The following is a 15,571-nucleotide window of genomic DNA, read 5'->3' on the forward strand; positions in this document are numbered from 1 at the left end:
GCACAGCTTGACTTTTCTTATTCAGAAGTAGTGGCTGGAGGAATTTCTTATTATTAGCTCAAAAGTTAGGCACCAACCAATGATTAACATGGGACCAGGGCATCACCATTTATATCAAAGGCTAACACAATGGACAGATCAGACTTGAGCCTCCCTTGTTTCCTTTTGTGTTCCTGAGATCAGGAATGGAGTAATTTCCAGACAGTGGGTTAACTACTTTTTAGTGAGCTATCTGACCAGAAATCCACAGGAAAAAAGTATGTTACGCACAAGAGAGAAGGAACCACACAAAAAAAGTGTAATATTCCAATTCAGTATTTCCAACCAAAGTCCTGGGTTGCCTCTAACTTCGCTGAAAAAGGTTCTCTCTAGCTATCAGGTTTAAATCAACAGGGTCAAACATGGCAGCACGCAGCAGAAGTAGCATCCTAATTCGATTTGGCTCATCACTACAAGGCCGTGTCATCACTCATCACACCGTCATGCAATTCACTCAGCAGTAGTAGCATGGATCACCGTTTCTATCAAAGACTCATTCAACGAACATATCGGCTTGAGCCTTCCCTTGCCCCTTTTTGTATTCCTGAGATCAGAAGTGGATGAGCAATTTCCACACAGTTAGTTCATGAATATTTTTTTCCCTAAGCCATGTGACGGGAAATCCACACAAAAAGTACTTCTACACACAACAAAAATGGAACCACACTCAAAGTCCAAATAGTACCATCCTAATTCAACAGGATGAAATATATATGCTAGTGGTGGTAACAGTGCCATCCCAATTCGATTAGGCTGACAGTACAGCGTCGCATCATCACTCGGCAATTATCTAAAACAAAAGAAACACAATCACTATACAAATTCAGCTCTCTGAATCTACAACGTCATAAGGCCTAACTGTCAACTGACTAACTTCAAGGTTAACAGCCAGCCACTAACCGATTTTTCAGTACCATTTACCAGGTCAATACCTCGCACAAACACACACCAGTTCTTCAGAGTCTGAACCCAACTACCCATGTATCACCGCGAACGGAAGAAAAGACATCACACCACAGGAAAAAAGCCCAATCCAACAAACTTTTTCTGAAACTTTTGAGCTGATGTGCGACCTTGCATTGAATCTCAGTCAGCTGCAAGGTGAAACATGCTAGTGACTGTAATAAAATCATACTACTAATTCGATTTGGCTGTCACTCCGTCGCATCATCACTCTGAAATTATCTACTCCCTCCGTCCGGAAATACTTGTCGAAGAAATGCCTAAAAATGGATGTATTTAGAACTAAAACATATCTAGATACATCCATTCCTTCGACGAGTATTTCCGGACGGAGGGAGTACTAAAATGGAAGAAGCCCCATCGCTCCACAACTCAGCACTCTGAATCTACCGCATCATGACTTCATGAGCACTCCTAACTAAAAACTAACTGCAAGGTTGACAGCCAGAAATTTACCAAGTTTCAGTGGAAACACCAGTTCTTCTTCAGAATATGAACCCGAGTATCACCGCGAGTTACCACGCGCGGCATCACATCCCACCTGATTCCGGCGGCCTGCTTCCGGCAACCGCCGTCGCAGGCGCCACCGCTGGACAAGAGCAGCCGGACTAGGACTCTCCAACAGCAGGCGCGGCTGGGGGTGGCGAGCTGAGAGTCCTCGCCGGAGTGGCGCATCCGGAGCAAGGGCGAGCATGGCTTGCTTGCGGCGGCGACGGCGGAAGGCGGAGGCACAAGCTACATCGGCATCGCCCAGTCCAGGCCCACCACTGGGCTCTGGCTGTTGGGTCCAACACAACCCTATTTGTTTTCAATTCTTTTTAAGAACACACATTGTTTTCCCCTCAAAAAATTTAAGAACACATTTGTTTTCAATAAATGAAGCTATAGATTTTTGAAAAGTCAACTTTAAAAACTTTGACCAAGTATGTAGACAAAAGTATTCAGACTTAGAATATCAAATACATATCATTAGATACAACATGAATAGTTTTCTTTTATAGTTTTTTAAAGTTTGACTTTTAAAATTCTATAGAAACTGCATTGTGGAATGAAGGGAGTATTAGATTAACTCCGAGTTTGCATCAAAGTAGTGCAACTTTGCAAGAGTTTAATCTTCGATATCCGAGAATGGAAGCGGCCAAAATATGTTTGATTATTTAACAAAGACACGAAAAGTCTTAGGCAAAGAGGTTGAAAATGTATTGATTCAGTGGAAGAAGACACAGTTCCACCCCGAAAAGAAGGTGGTGGGTTTATAGATCCATAAGTAGAGAAACATGATGAGCTTCTTTTGAAGTAGTATCATCAACGTTTTGTTGGTGTTGCTCCCTTGCTCAAAGTTCATGTGAATTTCTAGAATAAGAATAAGTTCGATGACTCGTCTGGAGGCCATCCCAAAAACTTCAAACGTAAATAGGTAGCATATTTTTATTATTTTGGTGTTCTTTGTATTGACATGACGAGATGACTAGATCAAAAGTTTTCTCGCAAAAAACTCTATACAGTTCTTATTTCTTTGTTCAAAAAAATCATTGTGTATTTCACATAATGCTCGGGGTGTATTTAAAAATAGTGCATCATGCATTATTAAAAAAATGCATCATGTTTTAAATATCATTGAGATTGAAAAGTCAAAATATTTTCTAAAAATTATTTCGTCAAGTACTTAGAAAGTTATGTTACTATATATTTTTAAATGCTCACAGTGTATTAAAAATATCATTGCTTTCATGGTCAAAAAATGTTCATTGCGTTAAAAAATCCATCACGTATAAAAAATTTACATCAAGTATTTCATAAATGTTCACCATGTATTTATTCATCATGTAATAAAACATGTTATCATGTACTCCCTCCGTCCCAAAATAAGTGTCTCAACTTTATACAGCTTGATACACTTATTTTGGGACGGAGGGAGTATTTTATAACATTCACAGTGTATTTTAAAAATGTTCACAGTTTATTATAAAATACTTATGTATGTAAAAGCAAATGTTCATCGCGTGTTTGAAAAATGTTCGGTGCGTGTATAAAAATGTTCATCATGTATTAGAAAAAGTGAGATCATCGTGTATTACAAAAAATGTTTATTTTGCATTAAAGTTGTTTGTCGCATATTTTCCAATAAAGTTTGTTGCGTACACGAAAGCAATTCGGTGTTACGAACTGTTAGCTCAAATTCTGCAAATCACGCAATGCTTTCAAAATTCTCTTTCCAAGTTGGTCAGAGCTGTAGGTACGACGCACGTACTACATGCATTTGTCGATCGGAATCAACTTGCATGGAAGGTGCACTGCAGGCATGCACGTGCCACGAAATCGACTTGGGCACGTACGTGAACCCTAATCGGTCACGCCTCGCGGCCTCGACCAACCCGCGGTAAGTATTTCTACCACGAGCACATCCATGATCCAGCGCTAGTCGTATCTCCTCTCCACCGATCGATCTTTTGCCGCATCTGATCATCGTTATCTTCATTTCTTGTTGGGAGGCAACCCAATAGTTATCTTCATTTCTCCTTTTTCTTTTCTGCTTTTGATTATTGTTCACACAATTAAACTACTGTTATGATTGTTTTCTGTGGTTTAATTAGTGTTTGTGCCAAGGAAAGCCATTGGGATGATTTGGTTGATATTTGATTCAATTGTGTGTAAACATACAGACTTTTCTGGTTAGTCCACAAAAAATCGATAAATCATTGGAACATGATAAAATAGGAAATTCACATGAAGCAATGAACAAGTCAACCCGACCATCAACAAACTCGATAGCATCAAGATTGGGGCATCCAATTCGGCCCCCACGTTCTCCACGCGTTGTCATCTTCATTGTCACCGATGTTTATCACAAAAAAGCAGGGTGCTACGATGTTAAAATGTTTCGTGTTTTCTTAGAGGACAATCCAGCATGGTATACTCCCGTCTTATGCTTTGGCGTTTTTTGTAATGAAAGGCCTTTATTTAAAAACTTCAAAATTCAAACTTTTCTGTTTCAAAAAAAAAAAATCTGAAAATGAATACACATATACCTAGATACATAATGTACATTTGTGCAAATTTTTAGGTCAAAATACAATAAAATGTGAGCTACAAAAAAAGACAAATTTGAGGCTTTTTAGCATATGTACTGTTCATCTTTAAAGTCCATGATTTTTTTTTGCAGCTCGCAAGTCAAGGTATTTCACCCTGAAAATTTTCACACATACACTTTATATCATTGCATACAGGTGTAATTTTTTTCAGATTTTTTAAACTAAAATTTATGAATTTTGATTTTTTTTTCAAAATAAAGAACTTCATGGAGCTCTGTCTTCAAAATGCCCTACTCGACTAAGAGGCTCGTTGTTTATGTCATAGTATCCTTTTGTCTGAAACAAAGACACGTCATTTCAGCAACACCGTGCCCTGAACCTGTCTACAAAAGTCCCTGCATGGTACCTGTACTGCTTAATTTTGGAAGCACGTAGGTGTACCGACATTTGCTCGCATGCACCGCCGCTTAAGCACGCGGCGTCTGACAGTGGCACTGACTAAACTGAACCAATAATAATAGGCTAAATTAGTGATAACATCAGCTTTATTAGGTAGGGTTGTGGGTGATGCATACGCGGAGCATGCATATGGTAAAGCTAAGATTCTGCTGCAGTGGCACGCTAGTCTATTCGGATTATTCTTTTGTACATTTATTCCGTTCCGTTCCATCCGTTCATCGTCCGTCCAGAGAAGAAGAAAAACGGGCGGTAGCGGTAGGCTGTGTCAGAGGGATCGAGGAGAATATGTGCGTGCTTGGAGGCTTCTTCTGACTTGCTAGCTTGTGCTGCCACAGGAATGGAATCATCTTAACAGTTCGTGCCACTATTTTTATCCTTGGGGGTATTTTTACAGGAAGGAATATACATGACTACTTTCATCCCAAATTATAGAGCAACACTTGCGAGTTTTTCTAGTGTGTACACCTACTAACAAAACCAGAGTCAAAGCATATACTCCCTCTGTTCACTTTTATAAGTCAATTCAGACAACTGAATGAGATACTTTGCACCCTGTCTGAAATGTCTTCAAGGCCTTATAAAAGGGAACAGAGGGAGTATCAACTTTTTTCCATTTCCTGCAGCGATGAACTTCCCATTATGATCTCGAAGGGCTGGTCGTCAGATTTGACGGGACCGAAGTGAGACGACGGTGTCGCCGGTGAGGGCTCAGACAAGGACTCGCCGGAGGCGAGGCACCGTAGCGAGGGGGGAGAGAAACCACCGCGGTCAACTTAAGGTCCTATTGTTTCAGTTTCAGTTGACATCAAGTCAGCCATGAATTCGCTTAATTGGCAAAGCTGATTGTCACCGAAGTACACTTGAACTGCATCAAGCAATTGCACTGAAAGTGACCCGGATCCGAATCTAGCTTCATTGGCAGAGCCGATTCCAAATAGTTGTTTGCTTAGAACTTCTGGTTCCTTTGTCTCCTTACGAGAATCTACTGCCTACCGTTTATCCCAAATAGTTAATGGAGTCCCATGGCCGGAGGCCGGAGCCGTGTGTGTACGTCCAGCCGTTCGCTGACGAGAGGGGCTGGCTCGCTGTACCACGACGGCGACGGTGTGGGCCGGCCGCTTTGGTGGCCGTTGGCCATCCAGATGGTCCGTTCAGACCCAGCGAGCGTGATTAATGCAACCTGACCAGCCCAGAGCTAGCCAGGCAGCAGTCATTTGGGTTGGGTACGTACGTACACGAAAACGTATAACGCCAAAGATAGAGAACCGTCTCCCTCGCGTGTATACACAACACAAAAGAAATACTTGTATAATCGTATTTGAAGATAAGTATAAAATAAGGCTATCTAAAGACATACTCTCTCCATCTCTTTTTAGTCTACATGATATCTAAAATTTGTTTAAATTCAAACTTTAGAAAGTTTGACCAACTTTATATGAAAAATGGTCGACATCCACGGTACTGAATCAATATCATTAGATGCATCATAAAATTATTTTTCACACTATATAACTTTAGTATTGTAAATGTTGATATTTCTCTAATATAAATTTGGTCAAGCTTCACCTCGTTTGACTTTAGACAGATCTTGTACGTGAAATAAAAAAGAAATGGAGGGGTACATGTGTGCATACAAATTAAAGAAAACCGCGTCGTCTCATACGTATAGTCGCGTGTACATGTGTTGAGCATGCAGCGATTGCATGCATGGAGAAATTCGGATATACACGCATGGCATGAGGTGCTGACATTATTTATGGTTTCGAGCAAGGAATGGAATAATGGCGGCGTCCAGTGACTGCTGGTGTGTCTCCATCCATTCCAGTCGCAGCGGCCGGAGATGTATGGCGTACCTACGCCGAGTATAAAGCATCCCGGCACCGGCCCATCAGTCACAGCACAAACAGCGCCATCACTCACAGCACAGGGCATCAGACAGACAGGCGCGAACGAAACGGTCGAGGCCGGCCACATACCACACCCCCACGGCGCGCCGCGCGGACATGGATCACCGCCGGAGCCGCCCGCCGTCGGCGGCCCCCGCCGGAGCACTTCTCTGTAAGCAGACGGTCGATCCATCTTAGTAGCCATGAAGAGACCATTTATTACTCGTCAGCTAACCACGCCGGCTCACTTCAATTCTCGCTCTCTGCCTCTCTGCCATCCGCTCATTGATTGCCCTCTGTCTCTCTCTGATGAACCTCGGGCCTTGCGATGGTGGTAGTGATGCTGTCTCCAGCCACGGCGGTGGACGGCTGCCCCGCCGGCGGCGAGCGGGCGAGCAAGCAGCAGGGGAGGAGCGGTCGTCGTCATCACCGGAGGCATGAGGTGGAGGAGCAGCTGTGGGTGTTCGGCGACTCGTACGCGGACACGGGCAACCTGGGGAACCTGGGGCGGGAGCTGACCCACGCCTGGTACGACCCTTACGGCAAGACCTTCCCGCGCCGCCCCGCCGGCCGCTTCTCCGACGGCCGGGTCCTCACCGACTTCGTCGGTAAGTCCACTATAAGCACACTCTGCTCCTCCTTTGCTACTCTTCTCCGTCAATCACCACTAGTAGCAGGCAGTGATCGCTCGCCGGAGCAGACCGGAGTACGGCGACGGCGTGCTAGTTGTGCGGTGCAGTTGTAGGAGTAAACACATGGGCGTGTGCAGTTGGTCGCTGGGCCGTCATCATCCCAAGGACGCTCCAATAGATAGATAGTTGGACGAATTGAAGCTGTCGATGGACGGATGAGTAATTCGCTCGCGCATTCATTCACATATAGATACATCTTTAGGCTGGTGGACGACGACATATCCAGTAACTAATATTCTTCGAAATTACCAGTTGGGTGCAACATGGTATGCCACATGCGTGCGTTGCTTGTCGCCGGCAAAATGGCCGGCGACCGGCCGGATCACAAGCCAGACGCCATTTCCTTCCCCATGCACCTGTACCTTTGTGCCCACGCAGACACACATGGAGGATGCATGGAACTAATAACTCCATCACTCCACGCGCCCACATGCACCTGCATGTACGCCCAACCTCGTGAGTCTGGACTAGTTCCTTCACCTACCACCCTTGTTACGACTGCATGCATATGACACGACATGGTAGTAGTACGGCACATACACACACCATAGGCAGATCCATCCAAGTGCAACTCTTCCGGTCAGAGTCCCAGGGATGGATGGCATGGACGAGCCATGCGTGTCGACTTGTCCGAAGCGCCGGCAGGCCCTTTCACCATCAGATCGGACCGACATTTTTGTTGCAAAGCAAGCAGCTAAAGCTACAACGACGACGACGTAGGGTGGTGGTGCATCACACTCACCTACACCTACACTGCTACCAGCATCAACTGCATGCTAATAACACCTCATCATAATATAAACACAACTATATATAGCGTTGCATATTCCTCAGGCAATGGACGGCGATGCTCTGTTCTGTCAGGATTGATATGCTGGAAATTTGAACATGTACTATGCGGGGAATGAGTAGATCACTAGTAAGCCAGATCTTTCTCGTACTGACTACGTGCTGCCATGTGCGCCATGCACATTATTATTTAGTTTATTTATTTATTTATTTATCACCAAAAGAAAGTCTCAAAAGCTAGTAGCAAATCTGCTAACTACTGATGCCACAACTTGCTACTTCCATTCCGTGTCAGAGAAAGGGACAGTAAGATACTCCCACCTCCAGCCACACCCCCGGCATTTTCCCGGCCTTTCCAGCACAGAAGCTAGATTAATTAGCTGCTACTCCCCCGTCTCAAGATAAGTGTCTCAACCTTACTATAACTTTACACTAAAGTCGGTATAAAGTAGAGACACTTATCGTGGGAAGGAGAGACCCTCCGTTTCAAACTGTGCGTCGGATACTTTCTACTTCGCGTGAGGCCAAATGTGAGGGCGGCGTGAGGACCGACGAGCTCCGGCCACGGCAAGGCCAGGCCGTGGTCAAATGGGAGCTGACGATAGCCGGCGGGAGCGGGTCCGAAACTTGACGGGTGCAGGTCAAGGTGGAGCTATTGATCGGGTTGTGGCTTAGCAGTATGACTTGGGTGGCGGCTAGAACGGCGATGGGGAAGGTTGAGGGGAGGGCAGAGGGGCCGCTGTCGGAGGAAGTAAAATGTGTGTTTTCTATTTTTGGCTGTTGGATGAAGATCTGGTGGTCCTGATGAAAGTGACCGAGTCGGATTAAATTTTCAGGTAACTGACATATAGGCAAATGGTTATACTACACCATGAGATCATTACTAACCTATGTTTCAGATGAGTGTTTTGTACTGTCACCAACATAGTGTTTCTACTTAACTATTTTTGTCTGACGCGGCATATGCATGTACGCGCAGCTTCGGCGCTGGGGATGCGGACGCCGGTGGCCTACAAGGCGCGGTGGCGGGCGTCGCGGGAGGCCCTAGCGCGCGGCATGAACTTTGCCGTCGGCGGCGCCGGCGTGCTCGACACCGGCAACTTCCAGCGCAACATCAGCGCCCAGATCGACCTCTTCCAGGCCATTCACCGCACCCAGCAGCGGGGCTGCGCCAAGCGGACGGCGCTCGTCGTCGTCTCCGGCAACGACTACGCCTACGCCGCCGACAAGGACAACGGCACCAGCGTACGTGGTCACCGTGCAACAACCGCGCTGCTGCTGCCAGATGTCAAGCTACCATCTATGATTGACTGACTGACGGAGTTGCGCTGCTCTCCAAGTGCAGGCGGCGATCGCCTACATCCCGACGGTGGTGCGGGAGCTCCGGGGGCAGCTCCGGCGGCTGGGCGACGAGGCAGGGATGCGGAGGGTGGTGGTGACCAACCTGCACCCCATGGGCTGCACGCCCGTCTTCACCCGCCCGCTCAACTACACCGGCTGCGACCCGCTGGCCAACGCCGGCGCCGCCCAGCACAACGCCGCCCTCTCGTCGGTCCTCGCCACCCTCGACCCCAACAACCGCACCTTCCTCCTCCTCGACGTCCACACCCCCTTCGCCGCCTTCCTCCTCAACGACGACAACAATGGCGGCAATGGCAACAAGAAGTTCAAGAGCACGCTGCGGCCGTGCTGCGAGAGCTTCAGGCCAGACGGCTACTGCGGCGAGGAGGACGAGAACGGCACGCGGCAGTACACCCTCTGCGACGACCCCGGCCGCTACTTCTACTGGGACGACGTGCACCAGACGCAGCTCGCCTGGGCCGCCGTGGCGCGCACCTTCAGGGCCGCCGTCAAGAGCTTCCTCTCCATTTGACCTGACCCGAAGTTCAAACATGAAACGAAGATGGCCATATATGCATGGTTCATTTGGATGCAGCGCCGGCAGTCAGGACTAACCAACACGTAACGTGCCCTTTAGCTTGTACAATGCTAGGTGCTTAGGGAGTTGTTTAGAATAATAAACCGGATTTTTCTTAAGCACCAGTGCCTATTTCTACAGGAGAGACGCCTAATTAAATGTCTACCCTATACAAAATAAGTACTGGTGCTTAAGAAAAATCTGGTTTATTTTTTCAAACATCTCTAGTAAGCACCTTGCATTGTACAAGGCCAAAAGGTAGCAACTGACAAACTGGAGCTAGTTTCTTTACTGTTACAGTTACCACAAAGTGTATAATATTGGATGATTTATTGAAAACATCAATTTCTCTCCTTATCTGCGTCCAGGCGGCCTTAGAGGCTCAAATTTTCCTTAGCGTCAAGCATAAGAAATTCGTTATCAATTTGTCATGGTCGAAAAATCAAGTCTGTCATCGCACCTAATTCGCTTGCATCACAAAAATGCAGAGATAGCGCAAGATGACAAAATTTCAAGCAAAGTGGCATAAATTCCACACACACACACACACACACACACCCACACGCACACCCGCACACACACACCGTTCAAACAGGTACATGTGCAACCTGACTTGTTTTCAAAAAAAGAAACAAGTCACCCTATTTTTGTTTGAAATGAGAGACAAGTCTCCCTTACATTTTAATCATCTCGCAGTCTAAGTTGTGTAGATTTGTTGATGCACCAATTATAATTGATAACCACCTTGACATATCCATTTGCAGCCTCTTTCTTTGGCCCATCAAGTCAAGCATAAAGATTCAATTTACTATGCCATCTGATTAGTTTGCAAAAATGCAGATATGACCACTGTAATTAAGCCAAGACACCATAAAGCCAATGCTCTTCACCGCTCAATTATTCAGTACATTTATATATTTCGCACCATTCTGAACCATGGTGGTCAAAATGTTAATCGATAGCAAATGCAGATAGTGGCATAATCAAGGATGTTTTCTATACATATATTGATGACTCAGTACTGCCTAGCTAGAAAGCTAATTCCATTCCATCTCCATGGATATGCATTCAGCTAGTCTAACACAAACGTATGAAGAAAAATTTGAGTCATGAGAAGAGCAGAACATGAGTCATTTGAGGCTTTTCAAAAAAAAAAAGCATTTTCAAGCCATGAATTATACTACTACTCCCTCTATAAATAAATATAAAAGCGTTTAGATCACTAAAGTAATGATCTAAATGCTCTTATAATTCTTTAGAGTATGTTCCAAGGATGAATACAAGAGCCACCCAACCGGTGGATAGACCTGCTGCTTGGTCTTGGTCTTGTGGTTCACAAACTGCTCTGCTTCGACTAAAAAACAGTGGCCTGACCTATGGATGTACGTATGTTCCAAGTTGCTGCTATTAGTGACCACAAGCCAGGCCGATGGAGGTCACCCACGTCGCGTCACAACGCCCGAGTCAGCCGCGTGCCACGCTTGCCTCCAGTCGCTTCTAGCTTGAGTTGCTCATCTCCTGATTGATTGCATCGCCCGTCCAAATATTCAGATGTGTAGGTGCATCAGAGTTAGGAAAGTAGTACATTTACACGACTTTTAATCTGATCCATGGAATCATGCATACTTATGGTTGTATATGATAATACTGAAGAAAAATATACATGATTTTAGATTATATCAGTAACAATTTCTCCTAACGTTTATTTAGTGGTAACATGACACACTATTAAGTACAATCATCTCATCAGACTACTTCAAACCGGAAACGAGTAGCCTAAACCCATCGATGTGGTGTGCCAGCTGGACCTGACAATTGGGACCCGTCAGGAAGTACACACACAAAATTTCAAACATGGTAAATTGTGGCAACAACTTTGCTAAATGGGGTAAAATGGATGAAATCCTGGTAAATTGGGTAATTAGTGTCACAAATGTCAAAATATGGGGTAAAAGCCGGAATTCACTCTAGAAATTACATATAAATTGAATGAATTACTAGGAAAATTGAAGGTCAAGTGAAACTCGGAGTTGATGCAAATATGTCCCCGTATGACTTGTACTTGGAGTTTGTACATGATTTTGTTATTTTTGTATAGCTTGCATATAAATGTATGTCGACGTGAAGCTTTGCGGACAGGAGTTAACTAAAACAATGACACTTATTATGAAATGGAGGGAGTTGTATATTTTTTTTTGACGTGAATGGCAGGAGCTCTGCCTTTGCATTATAGTAGAAAAGAGTTGTTACAAATTACACATTACATCCCTGACCAACTGGCCATATCATCTATGCAGATAAGATCATCAGGCTAGTGTCACTCTAGTGTCTCTCTGAGGGCTGTCCCCTTCTCATGGCTAACTTGACCATGTTTACCTCATCAGTAATGGACGCGGCCAACTCTAGCGGACCCATTTCTTTGTGCTCGAAGACCCTTCTGTTCCTCTCCTTCCATAAGTTCCACACAATGTAAGCTGCCAACGTCATTTCCTCTTTGTTTCGGTCCTTCGAACCTCGGCCACGTCCGGTGTGCTCCCACCATTCAGATATGGACGTCGCCGTGGCCGCCGTACCGCATAGATCATCTGTTGATCTCCGGAACAAGTCCCAGATCACCTTGGCAAAGGAGCAGTGCAAGGAAAGATGATTCGCTGTTTCCAACTCCTGATCACATAGGCTGCAACGCGCGTTGTGCGGCCACCCCCGCGCCTGCAATCTGTCAGCCGTCCAATTCCGGTCTTGCAACAGCAGCCATAGGTAGGATTTCACTTTCCCCTCCACCATGCCTCTCCATACTCGTGATAGCTCTGGTTTAGGAATCCGAGCAAAGAATTGTGCCTCGTAGGCAGATGTACACGAATATACTCCGTTTGCCGTCAGGTTCCATACAATTTTGTCCTTCCTCGGCACCAGTGTGGCCACCTGTACCTTGCCCCATATCTGAAAGAATTTTGTCAACTGCTCCTCACTGTTCATGCTATGCAGCCCTGTCATCCATTTGCTGTTATGCAGGCCCTGTTTGACCGTCAGTTTTTTAAACCTTGCCAACTTGAACAACTCAGGGGCAGAGACAGAGAATGCCTCGCCATTAAGCCATCTGTCTGTCCAAAAGAGTGCCGTGTTTCCATCCCCTAGCTGAATTTTGGTGCAGCTGGCGAAGAGTTGCTTATCCGTGGAATCACAAGGCGTGTCCTAGCCCTTCCACGGCCCGTCCTCCTCTCCCCATCTAAACCACTCCCAGCGAAGCCTCAATGCCCGGCCAAAGCACTCAATGTTCTTCACCCCCAGGCCACCATATTGTTTTGGTGTGCAAACTTGTCTCCAGTTAACCAAGCTCTTTCCCCCAATGTTTCCATCGTCCGCATCCCAAAGGAAATTCTTCCTAAGTTTGTCCATTTTCTTGATCAGCCACTTGTCCGGCTGGAAGGCCGTTAGATAATAGGTAGCCGTGGCTGTGACCACCGAGTTAATGTACACCAGCCTACCCATACGGTTCATCATCCTCCCCTTTCTGTTAGATAGTCTTCCAGCAATCTTATCAAGCAACGGCTGCAGCTCAACCCTCCTCGGCTTCCGGGTCCCGAGAGGGAGTCCTAGGTACTGACATGGGAAGGCTCCTGGTTCCCCTCCAAAAATGGCGAACAGTGGCTCCATATCTATGTTTGCACAAGCTATTGGGTAGGCCACTGATTTGGTCACGTTTGTCCTTAATCCAGAGGCACAAACAGGGTGAGAATGGCCTGTACAGCGTTAAAATCATCTGCTACCGAGTTAATGAACAAAGCTGCGTCATCGGCATAGAAACTAGATCTGAAGCGCGCTACCGTCGGTCGTAGCCGCGATAGAATGTTTCTCTCTGTCGCCAGCTGAAGCAATCTCTGCAGCGGCTCCATTGCCAGAATGAACAGCAATGGTGACAAAGAATCCCCTTGCCTTAAACCACACCGATGGTGAAACGGCACCCCAGGCACTCCGTTGAGCAGCACACGTGAAGAGGACGATGAGAGCATCAGTGATATCATATCACGCCACCTCTGTCCAAAGCCCATTGCCTCCATCACCTCCAGGAGAAAAGCCCAGCACACGGAGTCAAATGCTTTCGCTATATCCAATTTCAGGAACACCATGGGAGATTTGGCAGTGTGTGCGGCCTTGATCACATTCCGAACGTAGAGGAAATTGTCCTGGATGGATCGACCTCGGATGAAGGCGCTCTGGTTGTGCGTCACTAGCTTGTGGATCACTGGTGCTAATCTGGACGCAAGCATCTTGCTCACCAATTTTGGGATGCTATGTATCAAACAAATGGGTCTGAAGTCAGCCACCTCCTGTGCCCCATCTCTCTTCGGGAGTAGCACCACATTGGCCGTATTCAAAATATTCCAATTCTGCCCTCTCAGGCTTTGCACACAGTTAACCGCAGCTAGTATATCCCCCTTGATAGTGGACCAGCAGTGTTTGAAAAATGCTCCCGTAAATCCATCTGGGCCGGGTGCCTTTTCCCCATGCGAATCATTGATCGCCGCGTGCAGTTCTTGCTCAGTGAAAGCAACCTCCAACTGCTCCAGACTGTCTCTTGGCAGCCCCAGTTCCTCCCAGTTCAGCCCAGCCGATCGCCCATGAGGGGTTCCCATGAGTTCCCGGAATCTGTCCAGCAGCAGCTTCGCCTTACCAGCATGATCAGATACTAGCCCGTCACGCCCCTTTAAAGTTGGAATGTAATTCTTGCGCCTTCTTCCACTAGCTCTTAGGTGGAATAAGCGCGTGCTGGCATCCTCCTCCTTGATCTCTGTCAATCGCGATTTCTGCCTCCACCGCGCCCTGTCGACTGCCGCAAAACCCAACAATTTTGCCTTGAGCATAGCCCGTAAATTCCTCTCCCCCTCTGAAAGCTCTCTTTCCTCCTGCGCCAAGTCCAACATGAAAATGACCTCGTTTGCCACCCCCGAGAGGAAAACCGTGTCCCTCTTTTTGTGCTTGTTCCACTCTTTCAGCGCTCTAGCAGTCCTAGATAGTTTCGTGTGCAGCACCCTGATCAGGTCACCAGATTTGACCTCTTTAGACCAAGCTTGGGTTACAATACCATCAAACTCCGAGCATTTCAGCCAGTGATTCTCAAAACGAAACGCCTTGTAGTGCGCTGTCTCCATTTTCTTGAGGATCAAGGGGCAATGATCAGAAACATTTGTAGAGGCAGGGGACAGCTGATAATGTGGGAAAGCTGCTTCCCACTCATTGGAAACCAACACCCTGTCTATTTTGGTAAGGGTGATGTTCTGTCGTTCATTGGACCATGTAAACCGTCTTCCCAACAGCGGAAAATCGATCAACTCGAGATCCTCGATCATGGCTCTGAACCTGCCCATCAGCCTCAAGTTAATGTTGTTATTGCTCTTCTCACTTGCTTTGTAGATCATGTTGAAATCCCCCAGGAGCATCCATCTTGGGAGCGTGTGTTGCTTGATCATTCGTAACTCTTCCATGAACAACACCTTGTCTCCCTCAGACTGTGGCCCGTAGACCCCAGTAATCGACCACTTGGCTCCATCAGCTCTGCTCATAATTGTGCCCGAAACAGAGTAGTCCCCCGCCGCCAAGGGAGTTGTATATACATCTATATGTTTTTTTTCGAAAAGGATATACATCTATATGTATCTGTGTATTTTTCTTCAGAGTTTTTTACAACCTAAAATTTATTTATATTTGTTTACAAAAACTAAGGGCTTCATGGAGCTCGAGCTCGATTAGCTATTTCTGTTCTTATAGCCCCTCATTACACACATGCACTCATAG

General features: G+C 46.2%; 1 protein-coding gene across 1 annotated transcript; it reads left to right on the plus strand.

Annotated features, from left to right (window-relative positions):
• Nucleotides 1-6,318: 6,318 nt before the first annotated feature.
• Nucleotides 6,319-10,127, plus strand: LOC123094174 (GDSL esterase/lipase At5g03610). Its single transcript, XM_044516232.1, has 4 exons — nucleotides 6,319-6,551; nucleotides 6,718-6,987; nucleotides 8,840-9,105; nucleotides 9,206-10,127. Exons 1-4 carry the CDS (start codon nucleotides 6,497-6,499, stop codon nucleotides 9,731-9,733), a joined length of 1,119 nt encoding a protein of 372 aa, XP_044372167.1. The 5' UTR covers nucleotides 6,319-6,496; the 3' UTR covers nucleotides 9,734-10,127.
• The last annotated feature ends 5,444 nt before the right edge of the window (nucleotides 10,128-15,571 follow it).

This window comes from Triticum aestivum, chromosome 4B (assembly GCF_018294505.1).
Source record: "Triticum aestivum cultivar Chinese Spring chromosome 4B, IWGSC CS RefSeq v2.1, whole genome shotgun sequence".
Classification (NCBI taxonomy): domain Eukaryota; kingdom Viridiplantae; phylum Streptophyta; class Magnoliopsida; order Poales; family Poaceae; genus Triticum; species Triticum aestivum.